This window comes from Canis aureus, chromosome 15 (assembly GCF_053574225.1).
Source record: "Canis aureus isolate CA01 chromosome 15, VMU_Caureus_v.1.0, whole genome shotgun sequence".
Taxonomy (NCBI): domain Eukaryota; kingdom Metazoa; phylum Chordata; class Mammalia; order Carnivora; family Canidae; genus Canis; species Canis aureus.
In genome coordinates this window covers 47,034,381-47,062,362 of record NC_135625.1, presented here as the reverse complement: position 1 = coordinate 47,062,362, position 27,982 = coordinate 47,034,381, and the positions used below count along the sequence as shown (strand labels likewise).

General features: G+C 44.0%; 1 protein-coding gene and 1 pseudogene across 4 annotated transcripts in view; both read left to right on the top strand.

The window, feature by feature from the left end:
- Window positions 1-23,943, top strand: part of UBE3C (ubiquitin protein ligase E3C) — a 127,153-nt gene extending 103,210 nt beyond the window's left edge. For 3 of the 4 annotated variants that reach the window (XM_077849511.1, XM_077849510.1, XM_077849512.1), the window contains exons 20-23: window positions 5,378-5,566; window positions 5,877-5,943; window positions 14,228-14,358; window positions 22,158-23,943. In XM_077849511.1, coding sequence (XP_077705637.1) covers window positions 5,378-5,566; window positions 5,877-5,943; window positions 14,228-14,358; window positions 22,158-22,328 — 558 coding nt within the window. In that variant the 3' untranslated portion in view covers window positions 22,329-23,943. Of the gene's footprint in view, window positions 1-5,377; window positions 5,567-5,876; window positions 5,944-14,227; window positions 14,359-19,166; window positions 19,376-22,157 lie in introns of those variants that run through there. The other variant, XM_077849513.1, reaches the window with a different exon arrangement.
- An 863-nt stretch (window positions 23,944-24,806) lies between these two features.
- Window positions 24,807-25,375, top strand: LOC144284663 (adenosine 5'-monophosphoramidase HINT1 pseudogene; annotated as a pseudogene).
- Window positions 25,376-27,982: the final 2,607 nt, after the last annotated feature.

Genomic DNA, 27,982 nt, shown 5'->3' with positions numbered 1-27,982 from the left:
CACCATACTGTTTTCCAGTGAAGTGAAGTGCTATTTCATTGTGCTGCTGTAATACACAGAGCTAGTCCTGAGAATTCAAAGTTAGGAGTTAGGAGATTTAAGGAAAGTTAGATTTAAGACCTTTTTATTGGCTTCCTCCCTGGACTGCAGAACCGGAGCATGGCCCCCACACCACAGTGGTGTCTTCAGAAACTAAGATAAGCACACACAAAGATGTCTACATCCTAGTTCTAAACCCTCTTGGGAGGGATCCCTGGGTGGCACAGCGGTTTGGCGCCTGCCTTTGGCCCAGGGTGTGATCCTGGAGACCCGGGATCGAATCCCACGTCGGGCTCCCAGTGCATGGAGCCTGCTTCTCCCTCTGCCTATGTCTCTGCCTCTCTCTCTCTCTCTCTCTGTGTGACTATCATAAATAAATAAAAAAATTAAAAAAAAATAAATAAACCCTCTTGGGTATTTTTAATGTCCGTCTTTGGAGTACTTGAATTTTAGTCTATTTCTTAGCATTTAATATATATATATATATATATATATATATATATATATATATATATATATATATATATATACGATAGAGAGAGGGGGGAGGGCAGAGACACATGAGGAGGGAGAAGCAGACTCCATGCCGGGAGCCCGATGTGGGACTCGATCCCGGGACTCCAGGATCGTGCCCTGGGCCAAAGGCAGGCGCCAAACCGCTGAGCCACCCAGGGATCCCCCTATTTCTTAGCATTTAAAAAGCAACCTATTTAATAGGGCGCCTGCGTGGCTCACTCAGTTAAACATCCAACTCGGTTTTGGCTCAGATCATGATCTTGGGGTCATGAGATCGAACCCCACATCAGCTCCGTGCTCAGCAGGGGAGTCTGCTTGGGTTTCTCTCTCTCTCTCCTCCCTCTACTCCTCCCTCCACCATGTGTGCAATGTGCTCTCCCTAATAAATAAGTAAAATCTTAAAAAAAAAACAAAAAACTACCTATTGAAGAAGTAGTAGGTGTAGACTAACTTGTGAAGGGAATAAAGGAAATGATACTGCATTGGGTTCCCTCCTTCGCTCTCTCACTGGGACATCTCTAGGCTTTCTTGAAAACTGACCTCAACACTGAGAGAAAATAAGAACGATGAGGACAGAACCCTGTTGTGTTTGGACAGCATATTTAGTTGCTTTTGTCTCCACCTCTTCTTCCATTTTTTTTTTTAAGATTTTATTTATTTATTCATGAAAGACACAGAGGAGAGAGAGAGGCAGAGACACAGGCAGAGGGAGGAGCAGGCTCCATGCAGGGAGCCTGATGTGGGACACGATCCTGAGACTCCAGGACCACACCCTGGGCCGAAGGCAGGCACTAAACCACTGAGCCACCCAGGAATTCCCTCTTCTTCCATTTTATAGAGCTGAAGTTTCAACATGTAAAATTCAGATTTTTTTTTTTAAAGAGGTTTGTTATTGATGTGAGGACACCATGAACACATAGAGCCACTGCTGCCTCACTCCACCTGGTGGCATGATTTAAAAACGAAATAAAAGCACTAGGACAGTCAGTTTTATAATGACCTGTCCACAGTCTTTGCTAATGGGAGCATTTCCCATTTTTCCTTCTGAAATAGATGGTAATAGTGAAATGTCGCATATGTAAGAGTTCCATTAAAGCACCACTGCTAATATTGGAATCTATTAAAAGCAAAAGTGTGAAGATGTTCCAGTTATTCATAGAAATTCCCACAGAATAAAGAGATTATGGATGACAGTGCAGAGGAGTAATTACACTAAAGAGTCAAATAGGACAAATTAAGAAAGTCACTGGCAAAGCAGCTATTTGTGGGGGAGATCTTATGGGGGAGATCTACAGAGATAGATAAAAAAACGTAGTCAGGTTTAAGTTTATAAAATACTATGATTTAAAGATTTCTGATGGGCAGCCCCGGTGGCGCAGCGGTTTAGCACCGCCTGCAGCCCAGGGGGTGATCTTGGAGACCCTGGATTGAGTCCCACATCGGGCTCTCTGCGTGGAGCCTGCTTCTCCCTCTGCCTGTGTCTCTGCTACTTCTCTCTCTCTTTGCATCTCTATGAATAAATAAATAAAATCTTAAAAAAAATAAAATAAATAAATTAAAAAAATAAAGATTTCTGATATGCAAATACTTCTTTATGTTGGTAGGATATGTTAATCTTCCCTTTTAAAATACTAGTGTTCCTCTCCAACTTGTTTTCTTTACTATAATCAATATGGCTATTTGTAAGCCTGCTTAAAAATGAACATGAGGGGTCCCTGGCGGGCCCTGTAGGTGAAGCGTCTGCCTTCGGCTTAGGTCATGGTCCCAGGGCCCTGGGATCGAGTCCTGTGTCGGGCCCCCTGCTCAGTGGGGAGTCTGTCTCTCCCCGCCACCCGTCCCTCCCCCTGCTCGTGCTCTGTCTCTCTCAAATAAATCTTTTTTTTTTTTTTTAAGTGACATTTTAGACTACTGGTTTGTACACATCTCTTCCCTGAGGACAGTGCTCGGGGCATAAGATGGTACCATAAGTGATCTTTGTTATGTATAAGAGCATGAACTTGAGTCACAAGACCTTGTTAAAGTCCTGGTTTTGGTGCTGTGCTCTGTGACCCTAGGCAAGTCACAGAAGCCCTTCCTCATTTTCAGAGGGTGTGTACATAGCTCTGAAGATAAAATGAGCTCACTTCTAGCAAGTAAACGTGAGGCCCCGTGCATTCTGTAGCGACATTTAGGAGTATCAGGGAAGATAGCTCTTGCCTTAAGAACTGCTCTAGTTCCATATGTAGAGATTTAAATATGCTCTTAGAACTGAAATTCTAGGACAGATTTGACATGATTTGAAACATGGATAGTTTCGATGTAGCCTAGAGAAGAGTTTATATGACCACAGCACAGTCCATGTACGGTCGCTGGAAATGTCATTGCCATCTGATGAGGCAGGGCTACTGGGGCTTTGGAAGTCCTTTACCTGATCCTGATCGTTTCACGGGTCCTTTGTCTTTGAATCACTTAGTACATGATCATTTATTACCTGCTGTTAATCCACTTAAAGGAAGGGTGGTGTTTTGTACATTAAAACAGAGCAGTGAGCTCGTGAGGCCCAGGTAACAGATGGCCCATCAGCTGACTGTGAGCGCGGAGGCATTGCAGCCTCTCCCCGGAGCAGAGACTTGCAAGGAGATGTGGGTTCACAGCCCTTTCTCAGGCCTCTGGTTCCAGCATGGAGTACGAGAATTAGTGAGAAGTGAGGCGTCATCTAGAATGTGCAGTGCAAGAGGAAGTAAATCTAATAGAGCTTAGTAACTTCTGTAGCGCGAGATGGCCATGTAACCACTGGGTATATGGTGATGTAAGTAAAGCTTTTCAGCAGACTTTAAAATGGCCTTTCTGTAAAGTGGTTTTTTTTTGTTTGTTTGTTTGTTTTTTTGTTTTTTGTTTTGTTTTGTTTTTTTTTTTTTTTTGTAAAGTGGTTAAAAAAAAGGGGGGGCTGAAATGCCATTGCCCAAAAGAAGAGAGTTTATGCTCGGGGTATAATAACCACCAAGAGAACCAAAGACTGTGACAGAACCATGAGGGGGACATTGTGTGGTTTCCATCACCCACAATGTAAGCAGCACTCTGTTTCTACCCTGAAGTTTGCCCCCTGCTTGGTCATTCTGGAATGGCATCGTTCACCTACTGTGGATTTGTTCTGTTTCTTTATCCTTAGCATAGATGGCCTTATCCAAATGCAACTGAGAATGTATTTCTTCTGTTTAAGTTCTAGTAAACAAGCTTTAAAAAGTGCGTTCTCGTAAATTAGTCTTTTATGTTTATAATTGTCTGTGGTGTTTTGTCTGTCACCTTTGGGTGTATATGAGTTTACATAATCACAGTTCTAAGATAGACAAAGTAAAAATATCAGCATTTTATTAATGATGAAAGCAGTTCACGGGGCTAGGTGTTTTGTGTGTGTCCACGTTACGGTGGTGGGGGAGACTCAGCATCTGGCTTCTGCTCCTGCCTAGTGCTTCCAGGAGTGTTCTCCAACTCTGTGCTAGACCTGCAGATTTTGTGAGTGTGGTTACATACAATGAAAGGTTGTTCTTTGGGATTCAGCCCAAATATGTAAGAAAGATTGGTCAGTTATCTCAAATGTACCACTGTCCTCTGAGTCATACTTAAAGTGCTCATGGGGGCCTGGCTAGCTCAGTTGGTAGAGCATGTGACTCTTGATCTCGGGGTTATGAATTCAAGCCCCACGTTGGTGTACAGATGACTTAAACATAAAATCTTTTTTTTTTTTTTATGATAGTCACAGAGAGAGAGAGAGAGAGAGAGGCAGAGGGAGAAGCAGGCTCCATGCACCGGGAGCCTGACGTGGGATTCGATCCCGGGTCTCCAGGATCGTGCCCTGGGCCAAAGGCAGGCGCCAAACAGCTGCACCACCCAGGGATCCGAGATATAAAATCTTTTTAAACTGTGAAAGAATAGGGGCAGCCCCAGTGGCTCAGCTTTTTAGTGCTGCCTTCGGCCCAGGGTGTAATCCTGGAGACCTGGGATCGAGTCCCACATTGGGCTTCCTGCATGGAGCCTACTTCTCCCTCTGCCTGTGTCTCTGCCTCTTTCTCTCTCTCTCTGTTTCTCATGAATAAATTTTTTAAAAACTTTAAAAAAATGAAAGAATAAAGTATGTCATAGTGGTTAATAGCATGATGGAGATAGAGAAGAATGTGCTATTTGTACAAATAGGAGTAATCGTTCTATTGCAACCTTCATTCCTTAGCCTGTGTTTTCTTCAGATTGAATCCCTTTTGACGTGTTCAGGTTTTGGATCATATCTTTGTCCTTTGTGATTCCTAATTTTTTATTTTTTTAAGTATTTATTTATTTATTTATTTACTTATTTATTTATTTATTTTAGAGAAAGAGGGAGAGTGTGTGTGAATGAGGGAGGGGCAGAGGCAGGGGGAATCTCAAGCCGACTCCTTGCTGGGTGCAGAGCCCAACACAGGGCTCAATCCCATAATCCTAAGATCACGACCTAAGCTGAAATCAAGAGTTGGACGCCCAACCGGCTGAGCCATCCAGGGGCCCCAGATTCCTAATTTTTTAAAACAAGTCGCTGTGATTACATTGCCACATCATTCCTTAGTACTTTGAAGAAACATTGGTGACTAACGATTAACTTAAAGACAGAATAAGATACCAAGCTTTGGAGATTCCCACCAAGGGTGCATCTTTGCACTCACACGGACTGGTGTGTGCAGCAGTGGTGTGGCTTTTTATGTAGACTCTTGTGTACAGAGCAATGCTGTTAAATTTCTTTGAAGTATGTGCTTCTTGCTTTTCTTTTCATCTAGTCATATTTAGAATTTTCAGACCCTTGTTTTAATATTTACAGGTAGTAGAACTAAAATTTGGTGGAAAAGACATCCCTGTCACCAGTGCCAACAGGATCGCGTACATCCACCTTGTTGCTGACTACAGATTGAACAGACAGATCCGCCAGCACTGCCTGGCCTTCAGACAGGGCCTGGCCAATGTGGTGAATCTAGAGTGGCTGCGAATGTTTGATCAGCAGGAGATTCAGGTACACTTCTTACTGGTGCTGGGAGTCACACTTGTCTTCCAACATGGAAAAGCTTTCTTAGGGGATCCCTGGGTGGCGCAGCGGTTTGGCGCCTGCCTTTGGCCTAGGGCGCGATCCTGGAGACCCAGGATCGAATCCCACGTCGCTCCCGGTGCGTGGAGCCTGCTTCTCCCTCTGCCTGTGGCTCTGCCTCTTTCTCTCTCTCTCTCTCTGACTATCATAAATAAATAAAATTAAAAAAAAAAAAAGAAAAGAAAAGCTTTCTTAAAATCTACCTCAAATTTTATGAATTGAACTTTTTTTTTTCCAGGTATTAATTTCTGGTGCACAAGTTCCCATAAGTCTGGAGGACCTAAAATCCTTTACAAATTATTCAGGTATGTTGTCACTGCTGGGTATTTATCCCTGAAACTATTATAGATCTTTCCAAACTAATTTTTAGTATACTTTTTGTATAGGTAATTCATTCCCAGGGTTTAGAGCCCAGCATGGGGATGGAGGTGTACAGTGAGACCCCTCCTGTCCTGTGCTGCCTCTGCCTCTCCCACCGCAAGTAACCACTCCTCTCAATTCTCTGTATATTAAAAAAAAAAAAAAATTCTCTGTATATTTACACACAAATACAGAATTCTCACCTTCCTCATTCTTACACATTATTCTGCACCTGTGGTTCTCTCATTACACCATGTCTTTGTAAGTGTCTACCAATGCAGTAAGTTGCTTCCAGTCTTTTGCTTTTATTTATTTTATTTTTATTTTATTGTATTTTATTTTATTTATTCATGAGAGACACAGAGAGAGAGGCAGAGACATAGGCAGAGGGAGAAGCAGGCTCCACGTGGGGAGCCCGATGTGGGACTCGATCCCGGGACTGCAGGATCACAACCTGGGCCAAAGGCAGGCGCTAAAACTACTGAGCCACCCGGGAGTCCCAAGTCTTTTGTTTTTATTTTATTTTATTTTTTTAAAAGATTTATTTATTCATTTATGGTAGACATAGAGAGAGAGGCAGAGACACAGGAGGAGGGAGAAGCAGGCTCCATGCCGGGAGCCCGACGCGGAACTCGATCCCGGGACTCCAGGATCACGCCCCGGGCCAAAGGCAGGTGCCAAACCACTGAGCCATCCAGGGATCCCCCTCTTTTGTTTTTATAACAGGGCTAACTGGGAACCCTGGGTGGCGCAGTGGTTTGGCGCCTGCCTTTGGCCCAGGGCGCGATCCTGGAGACCCGGGATCGAATCCCACGTCAGGTTCCCGGTGCATGGAGCCTGCTTCTCCCTCTGCCTGTGTCTCTGCCTCTCTCTCTCTCTCTCTCTGTGACTATCATAAATAAAAAAAAATAAAAATAAGGGCGGCCCCAGTGGCTCAGCGGTTTAGCGCCGCCTTCAGCCCAGGGAGTGATCCTGAAGTCCCAGGATCGAGTCCCACATCAGGCTCCCTGCGTGGAGCTTGCTTCTCCCTCTTCCTGTGTCTCTGCCTCTCTCGCTGTGTCTCTAATGAATAAATAAACACATCTTTAAAAAAAAATAAAAAATAAAATAAAAACAAATAAATAAATAAATAAAATAAATAAAACAGGGCTAACTAAAAACATAAAAACAATTTACTAACAATAAAAGAATAAACAAACAAATTGGACCTCAGGGTTATGAAATTAAACTTAAAAGTTTCTGCTCTTCAAGAAAATGAAAACCCAAAAAGAACACAAATGGCCAATAGACACATAGAAATGTGCTTGACAACATTAGTCGTTAGAGAAATAATGAAATTATTCAGAGATGGAATTGGTGTATCTTTTGGGCTTTTGTAAGATTTTAAAAAGATTAACCTCATATATACTTAGCAGTGAATAGAGGGGAAAAAAATCATCCTTAAAATAATCACTCATTTTGGTGAGTTTTCATAGCCTATTATTCTAGTTTGTGGTGATATATAATTTATAGTATACATTCTGTTTGTTTAGCATCAAAAATTTAAAAAAAAATTTCTAGCAGACAGCTTCTCCTCTGCTGCCCTGCTTGCCTCTCCCTTGAGATGTATTCCATAAACTTCTGTCTCCTTTAAAAATGTGTGTGTGTGTACTCTTTATGCAATTAATTGTTGAGATTAAATAGATATATAAGATTTATTTAACATTCCACTATAATAAGTAACTTCATGTATATTTCTAGGTATAAAGTCTTTTTCTTTTTTTTTTTTTAATGAGACAAGTCCAGAAAGAAGTTAAATTCCTTATTAAAGGATCTGAAGATTTCAGGGGTGAGATTATGATAAGTAGGACTCACAGGGAATATGTGGCAAGCAGTAATTAACATTTAGCAAGTGGCGTATATTCTTGAGTTTGGCTGAAGATAACTCTATCCTTTCAGTCTTTTTCTCTCATCTGTAAATACATATTACAGAAATCTACAGTTGTGAGTCATTGATTCTTTTCATTAATGTGCACATGGACATTTTAAAGTATTTTTTAATTTTTTCTCCAAAGATTTTATTTATTTATTTTTAATTTGAGAATATGGGAGCACAAGTGGGAGAGTAGCAGATAGAAGGGCCAAGCAGGCTCCACTCTGAGCACAGAACCCGACTCAGGGCTGTATCCCAGGATCCCGAGGTCACAACCTGAGCTGAAATCAAGAGTTGGGCACTTAACCGACTGAGCCTCCTAGGTGCCCTGAAAGTATTTTATATACCAGGGTGCTTGGTAGAACATGTGACTCCTGATCTCAGGATTGTGGGTTTGAACCCTACCATGGGGTAGAGATTACTTTTTTAAACAGTAAAACATAATGTAAAAAAATGTTTTATATATATTAGAAAATTTAAAACATAACCTTAAGTAAACGTGATGATGAATTCAATGTGTGCATGTGATACCACATCTTCGAAGATGGGATTAAGATCTAAGCAAAAGTGTTAAGTGGTTGTGAGATGATGAGGCACCTTTGTTTCTATAAAGTGTTATTTCTCTTTCTTTATTATGTTATACACTGCATAATTCACTTTTCAAAACCAAGAAAACTTTAAAGTCATTTCAGTGTTTGGCGCCTGGCTGGCTCAGTTGATGGAGCACGTGTGTCTTGATATCAGGGTTGCAAGAGCCTATTTTTAAAAATTAATTTTTTTAATTTTTAAAAATGTAAAGTCCATTCATTTTCATAAAATAATAAGTCATTTACAGTTAACAAAATTACAGGTGACTTTTCTTCATTGTACTTCTCTCTTTTTTCTAAATTCTATAAAATTAATATTTCTTTCAGAACAGTATTTAAGCCTTAAAAACATATCCTGTACAAGATTTACAGCTACATATGGGTAAAGAGAGGATTTCTCTCCTCAAAGATCACTATTAGCCTGATATCAAAAGCAAACAAAAATAACACAAGAAAATAATGATGTACCTCAGGAACATAGATGCAAAAATCCTCAAAATATTAGGAAACTGAATCCAGCAGCTAAGTAGCATTTATCCCATGAATGCAAGGGTAATTTAACATCTGAAAATGTATTAATGTAATAAGCAGTAATGGCAGTATAAAGAGCAAAACTCACATAGTCATCTCAGTAGATGCAAAAAGAGAAAGAATAAGCAAGTGCAACCCATGAGCATCTAAGCATCTCTCACCTGTTCAGGATTAAAACCCTCAGGAAACCAGGAACAAAAGGGAATTCCTCACCCTGATATAGGACATGCACAGAAACATCACAGCTGCCAGCACACTGGTGAAAGTTAGAGGCATTTGGCTGGGGTTTCTAGCTGGTACAATAAGGCAGGAGGGAGAGAAGAAAGAAGAAAAACAGCCAGCTTGGTAAAGAAAAGTGAAACAAGTAAAACTAGGGGGTACTTGAGGGGCTCGGTCAGTTAAGTGTTCAACTCTTGGTTTCAGCTCAGGTCGTAAGTTCAAGCCCTGCGTTGGGCTCCGCACTGGGCATAGAACCTACTTAGATTCTCTCTCTCACTGCACCCCCAAAAGGAAGTAAAACCGTCTTTCTTCGTACATAGCTTGACAAAAAATTAGAACTAAAAAAAATTTCAACAGGTGGCAGCACAAATCAGTACATACAAACCAAGAAAGGAATTAAACAGTTCCATTCAGAGTAACATCAAAAAGAATAAAATACAAACATAGCAAAGTAATTGTACATGCAAGACTTCAACACTGGAAACTGCACAGCTCCGCTGTGAGAAATTGAAGAAGATCTAAAGAAGTGGAGAGGTAATCCAGCTTCACGGATTGGAAGATTCAATATTGTCAAGATATAATTCTCTTCAAATTACTCTACAAATTCAGTGCAACCCCTATCAAAATCCCAGTAGTCCTTTTTGTAGCAATCAGCAGGTTGATTTTAAAATTCATTTGGAAATGTAAAGGACCTAAAATTGCCAAAACAATTTTGTAGAAGAACAAAGTTACAGTATTTATACTCTGATTTAAAACTTACTAAAAGTCCACAGTAATCAAGACATTGTGGTATTGGCACAAGGATTAGCATATTGATTGATAATTAGGAATTCAGAAAAAAATCCTTATATTTATGACCACTTTACCACGGACTTGACAATACGAGAATGCTGGGACAACATTCACATGGAAAAAAATGAGATTAGACCTTTACCTCACACCATATACAAAAATTAGCTCAACAGAGGATCAGAGGCCTATAGGTAAAAGCCAAAGCCATAAAACAAAACAAACAAAAAAGCCAAAGCCATAGAACCTCCAAAAGAACATAAAGGAGAAAATCTGCATGACTTTTGGATTAGATGGATTAGATGGAATTTTTGGTTGTACACCCAAAAGCATGAGCCAAAAAAAAAAAAAAAGAAATTGATAGAAAATTGAACTTGGTCAAAATTAAAGCTTTTGTGCTTCAAAAGATACTATTAAGAAAATAAAAAAAACAAAACAAAACAAGAAGAAAATGAAAAAAGCCACAGATTGGGAGAAACTATTTTCAGGTAATATATATAATGACTGCATCCACTGTGTGTGTGTATATATAAAGAACACACCTTAGTAAGACAAGCAATTGAATTTAAAAGCATGGCCAAAAAAAGCTTCACCTAAGAAGAAATATTATAATGGCTGGTAAGAATCACATGAACAATTGTTTAACATTTAATCTTTGGGGAAATGGAAATCAAATCATAATGAGATATCGCAACATACCCACTAGAAAGATTGCAACCAAAAAGATAAACAGTACCAAGTGTTAGTATATGGAGAAATTAGAACCCTCTTGACTGATGGGAATGTGGAATGGTAGCTTCTTTGGAAAAGTTTACCATGATTTTAAAAGTGGCTGTACTCCTACTTCATACCATCTATAAAAATGAACGCCAAATTGGGCAACAATCTTAATGTAGGGGCTAAAAGCATAAAACTCTAAGGGGAAAAAGGTAAGTCTTTATGACTTTGGATTTGGTATTGGATTCTTTGATATGAGGCCAAAAGCATGAGCAAAAAAAGAAAAAAATATATATAAATTGGGCTTCATCAAAATTACAAAACTTTGTACATTGAAAGATATTATCAAGAAAGTTTAAAAGACCAATCTACAGAAGGGGGAGAATATTTGGAAATCATATATATATATTCAGAATATATAAAGACGGGCAGCCCCAGTGGCTTGGCAGTTTAGCGCCACCTTCAGCCCAGGGCCTGATCCTGGAGACTCAGGATAGAGTCCCACATCGGGCTTCCTGCATGGAGCCTTCTTCTCCCTCTGCCTGTGTCTCTGCCCCTCTCTCTCTCTCTCTCTCTGTGTGTGTCTCTCATGAATAAATAAAATCTTTAAAAAAAAAAAGAAAAGAATATATAAAGACCTCTCATAACAACAAGAAGACAAGCCAATTCAGAAATGGAAGGTTGGGGCAGCCTGGGTGGCTCAGCGGTTTGGCGCCGCCTTCAGCCCAAGGCTTGATCCTGGAGACCTGGGATCAAGTCCCATGTCAGGCTCCCTGCATGGAGCCTACTTCTCCCTCTGCCCGTGTCTCTGCCCCTCTCTCTCTCTCTGTCTCTCATGAATGAATGAATGAATGAATGAATGAATGAATGAATGAATGAATAAATAAATAAATAAATAAATAAATAAATAAATAAATAAATAAAATCTTTTTTAAAAAAATGGAAGAAGGACATGACAAACAGCCAGTAATCTCACAAAGATGTGCAACATGACTAATCACTGGGGACATGCAAATCAGAGCAACAGTGAAACACAGTTCACACGTCCATGAAGACGACCACAAACAGGCACCATGTAGAAAATTATAACAGGTGTTGGCAAGGGTGTGGGGAGACTGGAGCCTGTGTTCATGGATGGCAGGCACATAGAATAGCCACTACGGAAAATGGTTTGGTGGTTCCCCAAAAAGCTAAATATAGATTCACCATATGACCCTCTCTCTCTCAAATTTTTCTTAAAAAAGGTTTAAAAAGTGCCTCAGTTGGTTGAGCATTATGCTTAGGTTATGATTTTCAGGTCCTGGGATCACACCCTGCATCAAGCTCCCAGCTCAGTGGGTATCTGCTTCTCCCTCTTCTCCCCTCACTCATGCACTCCTGCACACTCTTTCTCTTTCTCTCTGAAATAAAATCTTTTAAAAAAGGAAAAAAAGGGCAACCCGGGTGGCTCAGTGGTTTCGCGCCTGCCTTCAGCCCAGGGCCTGATCCTGGAGTCCCGGGATCGATTCCCACATCGGGTTCCCTGCATGGAGCCTGCTTCTCCCTCTGCCTGTGCCTCTGCCTCTCTCTCTCTCTCTCTCTCTCTCTCTGCCTCTCATGAATAAATAAATAAAATCTTTTAAAAAAAGGAAAAAATAAATGATTTTTTTAATAAAAATAAATTTTAAAAGGTTTAAATGGGGTGCCTGGGTGGCTCAGCAGTTGAGCGTCTACCTTTGGCTCAGCGTGTGATCCTGATCCTGGGATCCGGGACCGAGTCCCACATCAGGCTCCCCACAGGGAGCCTGCTTCTCCCTCTGCCTGTGTCTCTGCCCCCCTCTCTCTCTCTCTCTTCTCTCTCTGTGTGTGTCTCTCATGAATAAATAAATAAAATCTTAAAAAGGTTTAAATGATGAAATATATTTTCTGTACTTTACCACAGTTTAAAGAACCCACCCCACCCAGACTCCTCTGTCTTATTTTTTTTTTAAGATTTTATTTATTTATTCATGAGAGACACACACGGAGAGAGAGAGAGAGAGAGAGAGAGAGAGGCAGAGACACAGGCAGAGGGAGAAGCAGGCTCCATGCAGGGAGCCCAATGTGGGACTCGATCCTGGGACTCCAGGACCACACCCTGGGCTGAAGGCAGCTCTAAACCTCTGAGCCACTCAGGGATCCCCCTCCTCTGTCTTATTGAGTGCTGTTTCCCAGGCTTTCCTCCCAGGTCCCTCTGACCGGGTTTTGGAAAGAGCATGGTACAGGTGGCAGTGTTTGCGTGTGCTCTGCCATGCGGATGAGCCATCCCAGAGAGCACACCTGCAGAGATAGCAGATGCTGGTTATCTGTAGGGGAACGTGGGATTCGCTCAAGGAAATGGGAATGTTCCAAAGTGGTTTACGGCGACTGTTGCAAAACTCTACATTTGCTAACATCATTTACATAAGTAAATGTGTGTCTATTTATGTATATAAATATATGCATGTATCTCCCCTTTCTGTAATTTTTATTGCTGTAATTTTGAACTCTAATGTTTATGTAAAGGCAGATAATACATAAGGTCACTTTGTCCCTACTATCAAGTCATAAGTTTAAAAAAATGAAATCAATTCAACCATTCCTTTGCCAAGAAATTGTCTTGGGTTGTTTGCATTACCCTATCTGCACTGAAAGCTTATACCTTTAATGGTCTTAGCTATTCCAGTAAATAGGTTTTAAAATATTATCATATTCATTTTGGTGCCAATTAATGCACTTAAGATATTTTATCGATGTTATCTCTGTAGTATATTAACAATGAGGGAACAATATATAGCAATTATTTCAGTTTTAGGAAGCACTTAACTAGATTAAAAGCTGTAAGTAGCAGATATTACATTTGAGAATAGTGGTCTCATCGTGTGCTAGGGTTAGTGGTTAGCCATGGTCTGTACCTTATTATCACAAGAACAGATGATAAAATGAATTTAGACACTACGATCACGTTGGGAAAATAACTAGCTCTATTAGATATAAAAATCCCAGCGTGTGCTGTTTTCAGATATATGGCTCTCCTATAAAGCCTTTGTTATTTAGGGTCTGCTACTGAACAGAGGCTGGTTTTTAACTGCCAGCAGAGTTCCTAAGAGTCAGAACCCTTTGCAGCTTCCTTTGCTGCCAGGGCTCATCCTGTAGCTGCAGGCTATGCCTCATTCTGCCTCCTCCTATGCTTGTCCATCATCTCCCAGGAGCAGAAGGAGTGGTGTCTCTTGGAATGCCTGGCTGGCTCAGTCATGAATCAGGGTCTTGAGTTCAAGCCCCATGTTGGGTGTGGAGCCTACTTAGAAACAAAGAAAGGTGTCTCTGGAGTTGGCTCTCAGCCGTGAGCTAGCATCCATTACTAGCAGGTGGGCAGCAGTGAATTCCTCTTACCAGTTTATTGCTCTGGGGTTTTTAGGACAATTTTGTTTTGTAATTACCTTGTTTTTAATAAGACATTTGTTCATGTTGTCATAGGAGGCTATTCTGCTGACCATCCTGTAATCAAAGTCTTCTGGAGAGTTGTGGAAGGGTTCACGGATGAAGAAAAGCGTAAGCTGCTCAAGTTTGTGACCAGCTGCTCCCGACCCCCTCTCCTGGGCTTTAAGGTATTCAGCTTTTGTGTCACTTGCTCTAAAAACCAGCATGTAACTAGGAACGGCAGCAGCATAACAAATGGGATTAAATGAAGTAGTGTGCTACCCATTGTTCTCAGGGAGTAACATATACTGTGTAGGGCTTTTATAACACCAGTTTTTTCTATTTTTAGCTACATTAACTAAGTATTTCAGCCAGGTTGATTAAGTTTTGGTTATTAGGTGTATTTCGTGTTGCCAGTCCTTGTGTTAACCTGTTGGTGTGATGGCAGTGATCATGCCTGCCTGTGAACAGGGCCTGCAGGCTGCCAGGCCCTGAGGTGGGCTCCCCGGCCCATTTCCTAAGTCTGTAATGCACCTTAGGCCAGTTTTACCACTGAACTGAAGAAAATACACACCCAAAATGTGGATGTCGTGTGTTTGGGAATGATAACATATGAGCAGAGGTGCAGTTGACCTGTGAACGGCATGGGGTGAGGGGCGCTGACCCCACGCAGTAGAAAATCCACCTTCAACTTTTGAGTCTTCAGAAACTTAACTGTGGGCAGCCCCAGTGGCTCAGCGGTTTGGCGCCGCCTTCGGTCCAGGGTGTGATCCTAGAGACCCATGATCAAGTCCCGTGTCGGGCTCCCTGGGTGGAGCCTGCTCCTCCTCCCTCTGCCTGTGTCTCTGCCTCTCTCTCTCTGTGTCTCTCATGAATAAATAAATAAAATCTTTTAAATAAATAAATAAATTTTTACTTTGAAATTATTTTAAAAGTATAGAAAAGTAAGAATTGGACAGAGAACTTCTAGATATAAATTGGACTTCGATCAAGCTATTTTTATTTATTTTATCTTTATTTGTATGTATATATACACATATATTTTTAGAGGGGTGTGGGGCAGGGCAGCAGGGGCAGGGGAGAGAGTCTCAAGCTGACTCTGTACCCAGTGCCAAGGGTAACTCTGATGGGTCCATCTCACAGCCCTGAGAGCATGACCTGAGGCAAAATCAAGAGTCAGACGCTTAAACTCTGGAGCCACCAGGCACCTTCCAATCAAACTACTTTTAAAAATTGACATAAAAAAAAATTGACATCAATAGGAGCACCCAGCCAATTCAGTCAGTGGCGTGGGCAGCCCTTGATCCTTGGGGCTGTGAATTCCAGCCCCACGTTGGGAATAGAGATTACTTAGAAATAAAAATTCTTTTTAAAAAAAGTTGACTATCAGTAGCTTCATACAACATCCCACTAGTACCATCAAAGCTGGAGCCCTAAAACAGAGAGGTTGGGGTGGGGGGGGGGGGCATGAGGGCAGTGATTTTATTGGTCACAGGACCTGCATTATTGACATTGTTGTGCTTTGGAAGCTGTGAATAATTTTCAGTGACATTAGAACTAAAACCACTCTTCTGTCTTCCAAAGTATCAGAGGAGGAAAATAGCATGCCCAACAAGACAAACGGAACCCACTTCATTAACCAGATATAGAAAACAAAGTTAAAAAGAAAAAAAAAAGAAAACAAAGTTAACACTTAACAGTCCTAAAGTGGACACTTCACATCAATGAGAGAAGGCTGAACCATTACAGTGAATGTACATAGAATAAACTCATCTGTTAAAGGGAAAAAACTTTCAGACAGGGTTAAAATATTCTGTGTACCAGCAACACACCTAAACAGAGCAATTCAGAAAGATTGAGTGACGCTTCTGGTCTGGTGTGTAACTGCCCCCTGCTGACCCCAAAAGAACTAGAGGGATCTGCTTCATGGTTTTATGCACTGGCGCCATGACCAGACATGAAAAGGGGCCTCTGTGAACCTAAAGAAAATCGGGCAACCACCTAAGAGAAACATGTCTTTGCTTTCTGGTTCCCTGTAGGTGTCCCTGACGTCAGGGATGTTGCCGTAGCAGGGTGTGGAGAGCAGGAACACGGGAGGTGCACGAGTGCACAAACCAGGAGCACCAAGGAGCCCTCATCTGTGGCCCCTTAGTTTTAGCATCTAGTCATGTAAGCAGTCGTGGAAGCTGAATTCTTACATATTAAGATTGTAATACAATTAGGTCATTTTATCAGTAACCTTTATTAGGAAAGACCAGGCTTCTAGAATCTGCCGGTTTCAAAATGACACCAAACTGAGAAGTAAAAAAAAATTCATGAAAGGAAGTTTAGAAGATATGCTCCTGTCAGAATTGAGTGGAGGATCCACTCAGCTGGATGTCTGCCAGCTCCTGATTCATTTAGTCCAAGGCCAGTAAAAATTCGGGGTCTTGCTGGATGGAAGAGGTGTAGGTTCTAGACTTTTGGGCAGCCAGTGGAGGAGTCCGCGTAAAAGGCCAGTGGGAGCATTGCAAATTCAGAGGGCAGGAGAAGTAAGGGATTTACATTGGTTTTTAAAATCCCAGATGGAGGGCAGCCCCAGTGGCTAGGTGGTTTAGTGCTGCCTTAAGCCCAGGGCATGATCCTGGAGACCCAGGATCAAGTTCCACATCGGGCTCCCTGCATGGAATCTGCTTTTCCCTCTGCCTGTGTCTCTGCCTCTCTCTCTCTCTCTCTGTCTCTCTCTCTCTCTCTCTCTCTCTGTGTCTCTCATGAATGAATAAATAAAATCTTAAAAAAAAAATAAAAGAATAAAATCCCAGATGGAGGGACACCTGGGTAGCTCAGCGGTTGCGCATCTGCCTTCAGCTCAGGGTGTGATCCTGCGGTCCCAGGGTTTGAATCCTGCATACGGCCTCCCTGTGTTGAGCCGGCTTCTCCCTCTGCTTCTGTCTCTGCCTCTCTCTGTGTATCTCATGAATAAATAAAATCTTTAAAAAATAATAATAGGGATCCCTGGGTTGCTCAGTGGTTAAGCATCTGCCTTAGGCTCAGGGCGTGATCCTGGAGTCCCGGGATCAAATCCCACATCAGGCTCCCTGCATGGAGTCTGCTTCTCCCTCTGCCTGTGTCTCTGCCTCTCTCTCTCTCATGAATAAATAAAATCTTTAAAAAAATAAAGCCCCCCCCCCCCAAAAAAAATAATAATAGTAAAAATAAAAATAAAATCCCAGATGGAGTCACAGTGAGAAGGCTATTGTCCCTGTTAGTGACCCCCATACAATCATAAACATGTTGTCACTGTACCACGAAAAATACCTTTTGGAGGCTGAGACAATCTCCCTATTATAGATTTTTTTTCAAGGATCTGAAATATATTAAATGTGAAATTTAATTTAGAGTTTTAAAATATCTGTGGAATTGTCAGACTAACCTTGGGTTAAGCTAATCTTGAACTTAACCTAAGTTAAGCTTCCAAGGTGGAAAAAAAATCACCTTAATATCTGTGCTGTCTAGTTGGCTCTGTGTTCCAGGTGAAGGGTCGACAGGATTTGGATGTAAGAGAAGACAGTGTCCTTCAATCCAGTTCTGTAAAGAACAAAGGCAAACTTGCATAATTTAAAAGTTACAAAACTCCTTAGTGCTGGATTATTGGAGAAGAATAGCATCTGCTAAAGCTAATTAAAGTTTAATATGTTCAATGAATGTGATTGTTACAGACAAAAAAATCATTAAAGCGCTGTAGAAAATTGTTAAGTTGCCATCAGGCCACGTAACAAATTGATGATTTTTCTCACTCTGAATTAATGCAAATTCCCGTTGTGCTCTATTTAATTATGCACAAAATAGTGCCCTTGACTCAGATTTCAATGAAGAACTTCATTTTTTTTTACTTTTAAGACTCCAAGTAGGAAATTCAATTAGCATTATGAAAGAAATGCTAAAATGGGGCATTTAACTCAAAATGTATTTCAGCTCTTCCCATTTAGCCAGTCACTCACCTGTCCCCTGTGCTGACTATACTGGCAGAGGCCCTTTTGTGTTTCAAAATGTGAAATGTTTTCATTTTAGTTTATTCACACATTTGAGAAAATTATTGCCCTCAATGTTCTCAGAATGTGAAATAATAAATGTAAATAATGTGCTTGCTGTGTCTCCTTTGGTTCCTGTTCTCACAGTTTTACGAGACACTTAAAATAGCATATAAACTGCAATTTTTAAAGAGTCGATTTAGGGCAGCCCTGGTGGCGCAGAGGTTTAGCGCCACCTGCAGCCCAGGGCATGATCCTGGAGACCCTGGATCTAGTCCCACGTTGGGCTCCCTGCATGGAGCCTGCTTCTCCCTCTGCCTGTGTCTCTGCCTCTCTCTCTCTCTCTCATGAATAAATAAAATCTTAAAAATATATATAAAAGACAGTCGTTTTAGCTCACATTATATGTCACATACACTTTTTTTTTTTTTTGCCACATACACTTTAAATGAAGTTTTTAATTTACCAGTGGGAAATGTACAAAGGCTGATAAAAAGTGTGTATGTCTCAACTCAGCGTTCCGTGGGCTGTGCTATCCCTCAGTTTTGCCCCATTGTAAAATACATGCTAAATCTAACACACAAGTGGAACAAAACCAGCTGAAAGGCAGTTGTGGGCAGTTGGGTACCTGATGTGCTGCGGCACAGGGCTCCAGGTATCCCCATCAGAACAGGGACATTGCTCCAGTTCTGTGTTCTCATTTCCACTACAGTGGTTGGTAGGTCATTATTCTTTTTACTCTTCGATCATAATTCCTAAATATAATTTAAGCTGATTATGTGCTCAGTTTTATAGGCTTTTTTTTCCACTCAGCATTACATCAGGATCACTGTTCCTCATACTAAATCATCTTTGAAATAGTTTTAATAAACTTCATAATGTCACATCATGCAAATTTACCACAATTTACTTACTGTTTTCTATTAGTTCCTTATGCTAGGAACATCTTGGTGCATAAATCATCATCTGTGTCTCTGTTTGCTTAGGATACAATCCTGGAAGTAGAGATCAGAAGACATGCATGGTAGACTCTCAGCGCCCGCTGCCAGCCTGGCCTCGCGGGCAGTTAGGCCAGGCTACGCCTTGGAGAGGAACAGTCACAGAGAGTGCTAGCAAGTGTCGGTGGGAGCCTTTGCGCTGGTGTTGAAAGCATAGATGGAATAAAATCTTTAAAAAAAAAAAAAAAAAAAAAAGGGGCAGCCCTGGTGGCACAGCGGTTTGGCGCCACCTGCAGCCTGGGGTGTGATCCTGGAGACCGGGGATCGAGTCCCATATCGGGCTCCCTGCATGGAGCCTGCTTCTCCCTCTCCCTCTGCCTGTGTCTCTGCCTCTCTCTCTCTGTGTCTATGAATAAATAAATAAAATCTTAAAAAAAAAACAAAACAAAGAAAGCATAGATGGTCTTGTCACAGTTCTGAGGAGGAAGCATGTGACAGTGTACAGGGCACTGGCCTGGAGGTGAAACCATCCTAGTTCCAGATACTAGCCAGGCACCTGTGTGGGTAGGCCACCATTTTGCTTCCCTGGGCCCCATTTTCTGGCAGAGTCAGGGAATGTAGGTAGTAATAGAGCTAAAACCACACTTGCCAGAGTTAACAGATTCAGGCTTTCAGGAGGAAGACAGTCTCTACTTCATTGGGCTCCTGTTGGAGGAGAACATATAAATCACATCTTATGCCTAATGACATTTGTGCAGAAGAGGAAGTGAGAGTCCTTGGCTATTTGTAGCTATCAAAGAGCTGGCATTTCCAGAGATCTCACATACATCTGCACAAGTGTGGGGTAACTTAGCACATGCTTATTCATAGCACTATTATTTGTAAAATTAATAAGATCAATAACATCAACAGACGTTGCTGCATACATCTGGTGGCATACCTTTCAGCCCCCAAAAAGGAGGGAATTGGATTGATAGGGAAAGATCATAAAGACAGGGTATCACGAGAAAAATGATCAAGGTACACCCCAGGATACATGGTGTGCTAACATATTTTAAAATGGAGAGAGAGAAAATATTTTCTTGTCTGCGCACTAATGTGTGGGAAGGTGTGTAAGACCCCCAAGCATCGCTGCTCGTGGGCCGGGAGCTGGCAGCCGAGATGGAGAGAGTGTGCACTGTGCCTGAGAAAATAAGCAGAGGGATGCTGCCATCCACTGCGTTTGCTCAGTGTACTGCTCTCCTCTCTCTCTCTCATCCATGCTGTCGGCCTCCCTCTTCTCCGGTACTTTTGTCCTTTAACTGATGGAGGAGCCTCATCGCTCCTTTGTACATCTTGTTAAACTGGCTGTTAGAGGATCATCAGACTCCAGATATGAATTTTTCTTTGGCAGTAATGTTGCATAGACAACGTCATCTGCTTTACATTTTCTCACTTGGGCATCAAAGACCCAGTGTCTGAGTCGGCGGCCCAAGGGGCTTGGGCACGGACTGGGGCACAGGTTCCACTGTCTGCTGCTCCCTAGATCCACTCTTTCATGCGCTTGTAAAATAGCCATATTACAACTACATCATCTCTTCATCTTTTAGATGAAATTTCCTCCAAAGAAAAACTTCATTTTTTCTCTCTATTTGGTGCAGAAAAGATAAAATACATCGTGATCATTGTTCATTGACCAGTTTTCAGAATACTGAGTGGGTTGACTAGGTAACCATATGTTTGACTCCTTTACTATCACCATGAACTCATGGGCTTTAACATTTTATGTTTTGGTCATTTGCAAGTATTCTTTCTCGTATTCAGAGTGTGCCATCTGGGCATAGGGCTGCCTTCAGGTGTGCCCTGTAACCCAGGGGGTTTGGGATAGCTTGCTTTCTGGTGTGACACGTGGTGACACTTGTCAGGTGCATTTCCTAGCTCCAGGTGGAATCCTGTATTTTCCTAAAGAGCCCTGATTCCTTTCCATGAGAAATGGGTCAATAGAAGCCAAGACCTGGGTGCTCAGTCTGTTCCTTGTCACACGTGGTCGTTTCCAGGCCTTGGAAACTACGGACAGTTACAAAATGGGTGGGTTTTATCTCTAAGAGAAAATTCATCACAAGTTCAAACTGACATTTCCAATTCAAATTTAGACTTCCAAGATTTTTATTTCTTTGATTTTATATTTGGAATTTGTTTTACCAATGATATTCATGGTTTCAGTTAGCTCTTTGGCTTCATATTCTAGTGAGTTTTGGGGTCCACAGTCAGTCACAGTTCTGTATGCAGGAGTTATAGGTAACTCTGTAGTGGTCTTGGAACAACACTGCAGGGGCGGGGGGCGTCTGGGAGGCCCAGTAAGTGAAGCATGACCTTGGGGTCCTGGGATCGAGCCCCCATGTTGGGCTCTCTGCTCAGTGCGGAGCCTGCTTCTCCCTCTCCCTCTGCCCTCCTTGTGCTCTCTGTCTCTCTCTTTCTCTTTCTCTCTTTCTCTCAAATAATAAAACTTAAACACCACTCGGAGTAGTGCCTCCCTCTGTGATTAAGCCGTGCACAGTTCCTTTGTTTTGTTCTGCTTTCAGTATTTGAGATTACTCTTCTCCCCTCCTGAGTGAATTTGGTTTGTATATCCTGTTGCTACGTCACATGGCTCCTGAGTTAGAAGATGTCCCTGCACTCTGCTCCTTCCCCGGGGTGGCTTCTGTCTGTCTTAACAGAAGCAAATGGGAATATATATGCAAGTCTTGACCCTCATACCTTTTTGAATTTTAACAAAATTTTTAAAGACTAAAACACAAAGCCATAAAGGCCCTGCTCACTGGAGAGGTTCTCTTTGCCATGAGTGAACATTATTCCTGTCCTTTCTCAGGTACAAAGCGTAGTGCAGGGTATTTGGTACGCTATACTGCTCTGCCTGCAGTGTAATGAGAAACCAGATGTCTTTTGGGAAAATGTGACAATGGTTCACTGTTTGAAGCAGGCAGGTTTTGGTGCTCTCAAAAAAATCTGTTCAAGGGCCTGCGTGCTAAAGCTGTGTCCTGCATACCTGCTGTCTTTCAGGAGCTGTACCCCGCATTCTGCATTCACAACGGGGGCTCTGACCTTGAGCGGCTCCCCACGGCCAGCACCTGCATGAACCTGCTGAAGCTTCCTGAGTTTTACGACGAGACCCTTCTGCGGAGTAAGCTCCTCTATGCTATCGAATGTGCTGCTGGCTTTGAGCTGAGCTGAGCTGAGACTGGGACTGACCCTCCACAGAGGGGTGACCAGCGCCCACACTGCAGGTGGTGCCCCCGGCCACTGAGGGGGCTGGGGCTGGGGCTGGACTCCTGCAGCTCTCCTGTCTTCCCCAACCCCTGTCCCTCACTCCCCACCCCCCCATGTTTTAGATGGTCCGTTAAGTCGTGGTCACTTACTTAGATGGATACTGCTTTTCAAGGAACTTAGAATAACAAATGTTATGTGCCACGTGGCTACTTTAGTCCTTTTGCCAAGAAGAGCACAGCCTCAGATGCGTGGCGACTCCATGAAATAACCAAAGATGAAGCTTTGGCTTTGCCGATGGACTCGAGCCCGTCCAGAGGTGCCCAGGCTCCCACCGGGGGCTGCGCTTACTCGGTCTATGGAGACACAGGGCCTGGGAGGGGAGACACTTCCTCTCAGGGCCCTCTGCTTCTCGTGTGGCTGAATTGTTTACAATCCCAATTGTTAAAACTAAAGGCATTTTCTCTCCTGCTGCCTTTTCCCAAAGTGGTTAGGTTTGGAAAATACACAACAATGAGAATATTTTATTTGTGCTTTTTAAGCCATTCCCCTGAACGGGATTAGCATGCTTGTTTCGGTATACCGTTGACCGCAGCGTGGTGGTTTGGGTATTCCTGTGTGTGGGTGTGTGTGAGGGGGATGCTCCATCCCTCTTCCATGTTCGGCTCCACATCGTGGCTGGAGAGCATCCGGGCGAGGGGCAGGCTTGTCCAGCTCCCACAGCGCGTGTGGCCTGTGATCAGCAGTGACCTGGGGAGAGCAGACACTGGCATCGATTGGAGTCACTTGAACCAAAGTGGCGGCCTGCTATGGCGGGGCCGCCGCCCATCCTCCTCCCCCCAGGGCCGCACCCGCCCCTCCTCCTGGGTATTTGGGTAGTGCGCCATGCTTCTGCACCCTCTGCTTCTCGATGGTGCTGCCCTGGAGAAGACTGGACAGTCCCAAACACGTGTCCGGGGAGAGGAGTGTTGATGACCCTTCCTTAAAAAGGCACTTTATCAGGACCTGCCTTGTTGCTGGGTGATTTCGCTCTCTGAGCATGAGCTGTGGGAGCCAGAGTGACCCTCACTACTGCCGGCGGGGGGTGGGGGGGTGGGGGGGGAGGTCTCCTTCCGTTTTCCCTCTGCCTCGCCCAGCGTTTCCTGTCACTGGGGCTGTGGGATGTCCTATGGAATTGACCAGAATTAGCAATATGCTTTTAAATGCGGGGATACTGAATGACACTTTTAAGACAATGACCATATCAAAAAAAAAAAAATGTATAATTTCATAATTTGAATAATAAATTAAGTGTTTAAATGCTATTTGTAGTCTTGATATACAGAAATAAAATAATTAGGGTTTGTCCTTGGTTTTATTTTTATCTTAGGTTGGGTTATATTGAATGTTCTGTATCTTCTTATAATAGTTTGTGTATTTTATTATCAGTATTTTGAAAATGGATTACCTGGGACTGAAGGGAGATGGGTGGTTATCTCTACTTGGGTTGTTTTTTTTTTTTTTCTTAGCTTCTCCGAGCTTATTTATTTATTTGTATGTTCCAGTGGTTAAATATTTGCATTAAATGTTTTTTTCCCCAAGACTGTTTTGGAGTCCCCTGAAATCATTGTGATTAGTTGCTGAAACAATTGAAATTCTAAGAGTGGACTATTTTCATCACGGGTGCGTGAGTGACGTCAGGTAACACGGTGTAAGAACAGCCTGTGAGTATTGCTGAGAACCCACCAAACCAGACAGGATGCCAACCGTCTGCACACTTGGAGAGGCTCTGGCAGGTGGCCGTGTGCTGGGGGGCCCTTCCTGGGCTGCTGCTGACAGCCAGGGTCCCCAGCCCCAGGAGACTGCCACCCTCCTGGGGCACTTGAAGGATTAGCAAGACAGTGTTGAGAACCATTATATCTAAAGGGAGGCTCTCGTGCAGTGCCTTGTTTGCCTTTCTCTGTGTTCTGTTCTGCTTCATGTTCACTGCTGGTAGTTTTGTGCTCAAACCTGAACGTTGAATTAAAGTAGGGCGTACTCCAGGTATTTCTCACAAGCTGTCACCTGCAGGTGGATCTGGCCAGTGTCCTCGCTCATCAGTGCTCTTGTCACCATATCCTATCCTGGTGCCGGTGACAACCCCGCCCCGTGGCTTATGTGTGCCATGCACCTCTGCAGCACCGCCAGGCACCACGGAGCCCACAGAAGCCACGTGGCACGGCCCCGGCAAGCGGCAGCCTGCCGTTCATGCAGGCCGATCCACGCAGGCCTTCTCACACAGACATGCCGCTCACAACAACGGAGAACTGAGGCAGCGCCTCGCACACCTATGGGTGCTCATGGGATCTGGAGCCTAGGAAGGGCTCCAGAAGCTTCCTCAAGAGGAGTGGTGAGCTGGACATAATTTCATATTTAAGCCATCTCATACTTTGAAGAAAGACAGCCAAAGGTGAATGAAGATGCAAATAAAATGGAAATCTGGAGCCTTCTCCCCGGGGCGGCCGCACGGGAGGAGGCCGCGATGGCCGATGAGATCGCCAAGGCTCAGGCCGCCCGGCCTGGAGGCAACACGATCTTCGGAAAGATCATCCGCAAGGAAATCCCAGCCAAAATCATTTTAGAGGATGACCAGTGTCTTGCTTTCCATGACATTTCCCCTCAAGCACCAACTCATTTTCTGGTGATACCCAAGAAGCATATATCCCAGATCTCTGTAGCAGAAGATGATGATGAAAGTCTTCTTGGACATTTAATGATTGTTGGCAAGAAATGTGCTGCTGATCTGGGCCTGAAGAAAGGTTAACGAATGGTGGTGAATGAAGGTTCAGATGGGGGACAGTCTATCTATCATGTTCATCTCCATGTTCTTGGAGGCCAGCAGATGAATTGGCCTCCTGGTTAAGCATGTTTTAGAGATAATTTTCCCTTCTCTAGGCAATGATCAATATTTCTAAGTTCCAGTATGTTAAACAGTATACTTTTGCCTGTGTATGGATAGATTGAGGAAGTAATTTTTAAAACCCATACATAATAAAAGACAATGTTGCATGGCAAAGAAAGAGAAAGAAAGAGAAGAAAGAAAAAGAAAGAAAGAAAGAAAGAAAGAAAGAAAGAAGAGAAAGAAGAAAGAAAGAAAAAGAAAGAAAGAAAGAAAGAAAGAAAGAAAGAAAGAAAGAAAGAAAGAAAGAAAAAGAAAGAAAAGAAAGAAAGAAAGAAAAAAGAAAAAAAAGAAATCTGGAGCCTTGACTAGGAGCCTGAAGGAAACCAACCAACACTAATGATTAGCTGGCCTCTTACAGCCACAATATTAACAAACTCAGACATGCAAGGCATTCAACTCCGTGAAATTCACCTGTGCCAGGTCAGGAGGCACAGCACGTGCGTGTTGGCCTGAGAGGACACGGCCACGCTTGGACCACACCGACAGCAGGTTTCCCTTGGCATGTCTCCTCCCCCAAACTATGGGTGTACAGAGGCCTTACCGCACACCACAGTGGCAGCCTCAGCGAGTCCTGGTGGGAGGCCTTGGAGAGCTGAGGACCAGCCAGGCTGCAAGTAGGAGGCTCCCGTGGGCTCCAGGGCCAGGGGCCACGCAAAGCTCTCTGCTTGCAGAAAGTACTGAGGGCGAGTTCTTAAGCCTAAGTACTTTGTGCATCGGCTCCTGTGTCTGTGAAGGTGGGGACAATCTAGACACTTGGGCTTCGCAACTGTGTTAGGAAGGGATGAGAACTGTTCTCCTCCCATGGACTGCTATAGTAGAAATGCAGTGGACTCTAAGCTGTGGCCTTACGAGGTTCGACCTCACATCTACCAAGTGCAGAAGGATGACCTTCACCCGACCCCTGCCGTAAGCAGCACGCAGCCCTGTTGACGCCATCGCTGTTGCCTCCGCGGACTTGCCTGCCTCTTGCCCTGTGCATCTCCCCCTTCATCCTCGGTTTACAGCAGTAGCTCCCGTCAACCGCTGAGCCTTGGGTTGTGCATTGACCGCCTGCTACTGCGGGATCCAGAGGCAGCGCCTCTCGGGAGCAGCCTCCTCAGGTTACATTTGTGACAACTAGCAACTCACTGTCATTTCTGACATGGCTTCTTTACAGGCAACGCCAGTGAGCAGAAGATACTTCACCTTACACCGGCTGCGCAGCTTTGGCTAGGAGCCCCCCCGCTGGCCACCCCGGGGTGGGGGGGGCACAGCAGCAGTGGAGGCTCATCACTTGGTGTTTTTCCTGCAGAATAAAAGCAGAGGGCGTGTCCCTTGTCACTTGCCCAGGACAGTGATGCCGCATCACGGCGCATAGCCTTGTGATCGCGAATTTACTGTGGAGGTAGGGGCGTTTGTGGGGTATGTTGGGAACACGGGGTCTGAGCAGCTCTTGGCGCTAAGGCGAGTCAACTGCCAGGACTGCAGATTCAGGATGAGCCTGTGAACGTTAGTGTCTGAGTGGTGTTACCAGAAGCTTCTGCTTGGACACAGTGCTAGGTGAAGGGGGCGCTATTTGAGAATTTGAGATGGGGCAATAAATGCATGCTGTAAAGGACCCATGGGAGGAGGGCCAGCCAGAGATACAAGGCCCCGAGTCATGCCTGCACGGATTGCAGAAGCTTGGGGGACGATCTGCGCAGAGAACGTGAGTGTCATGGACGTTAGACTCCTGTGGTGGCCATGCCACGAGCTCAGCACCCATCCTCGTGCCGGAGGCCCAGCCCCAACTGGGAAAGCATCTGTCCCCTGCCTCCCCGTGTCCTGGCGGCCGCTGGTGCCCCCACATCTGCCCATGTCACATCTGTGTCCGCCCTTCTCTACAGATGCTCGTCCGCTGGAATCAAGGTCCCACGGAGAACCCAGAGTGACCCCTTCTCAAGGTCCTCGGTTACACCTGCAAATACTTGTTCCACGTAAGGCTGTGGGGACAAGGACGTGTGCCTCTGTTTGGCACACCCCCACACACACCGGTCCCCTGGGGCGAGCACAGTGGTGGGTGAGCCCAGCCCTTCTGGTCCTTCCTGCTCGGCTGCAGGCAGCAGAGCCTCACGAGTCCGTCCCTCACCATGCAGAACCTCGGGCCCATGGCAGAGCCCTGTCCCTCGGCCTGAGCCAGGTGGTCCAGGGGAGGAGCTCACATGTCTGCAGTTTTACTGTCCCAGTTGGTCCCTGGGAGTAGTTGTTGGGAAATGATGATAGCACCTCAGAAACTCTTGGGCAGCTCAGATCATGAGGGCCGGGACTTCTGAGCGTCCCACTTGAGATGTGTGGGGTCCGTGCCCTTGGTGCTGGGTGACACCCAGCCCCTGCTGCTGTCAGAGCCAGTTCCCTCCCTCTCGGTTCCCCCATGTCCCCCACCCCTGCCGCAGGTGCACAGGAACAGGTGTCTCCCGGGATTCTGGTCGGGGCACTGCAGGCCAGACCCTGCTTCCGTGTCCACCATTCTTCATCGCAGTAAGGGGGGGATCTCCAACCTCTTGCTAACTGGGCTCCACTGGCTTCTTTGGTGTCCTCTGGCCTCTGGGCCTTTGCACTTGTTCCCTCTACATGAAAGCACTCCCCACAGACACTCAGGTGGCTTGCTGCCTCACTTTCTTCAGGCGATTCTTTGCTCAGTGTCACCTTTCCTTGTCATAACCTTGTTGTGAGTTGTCCTTGC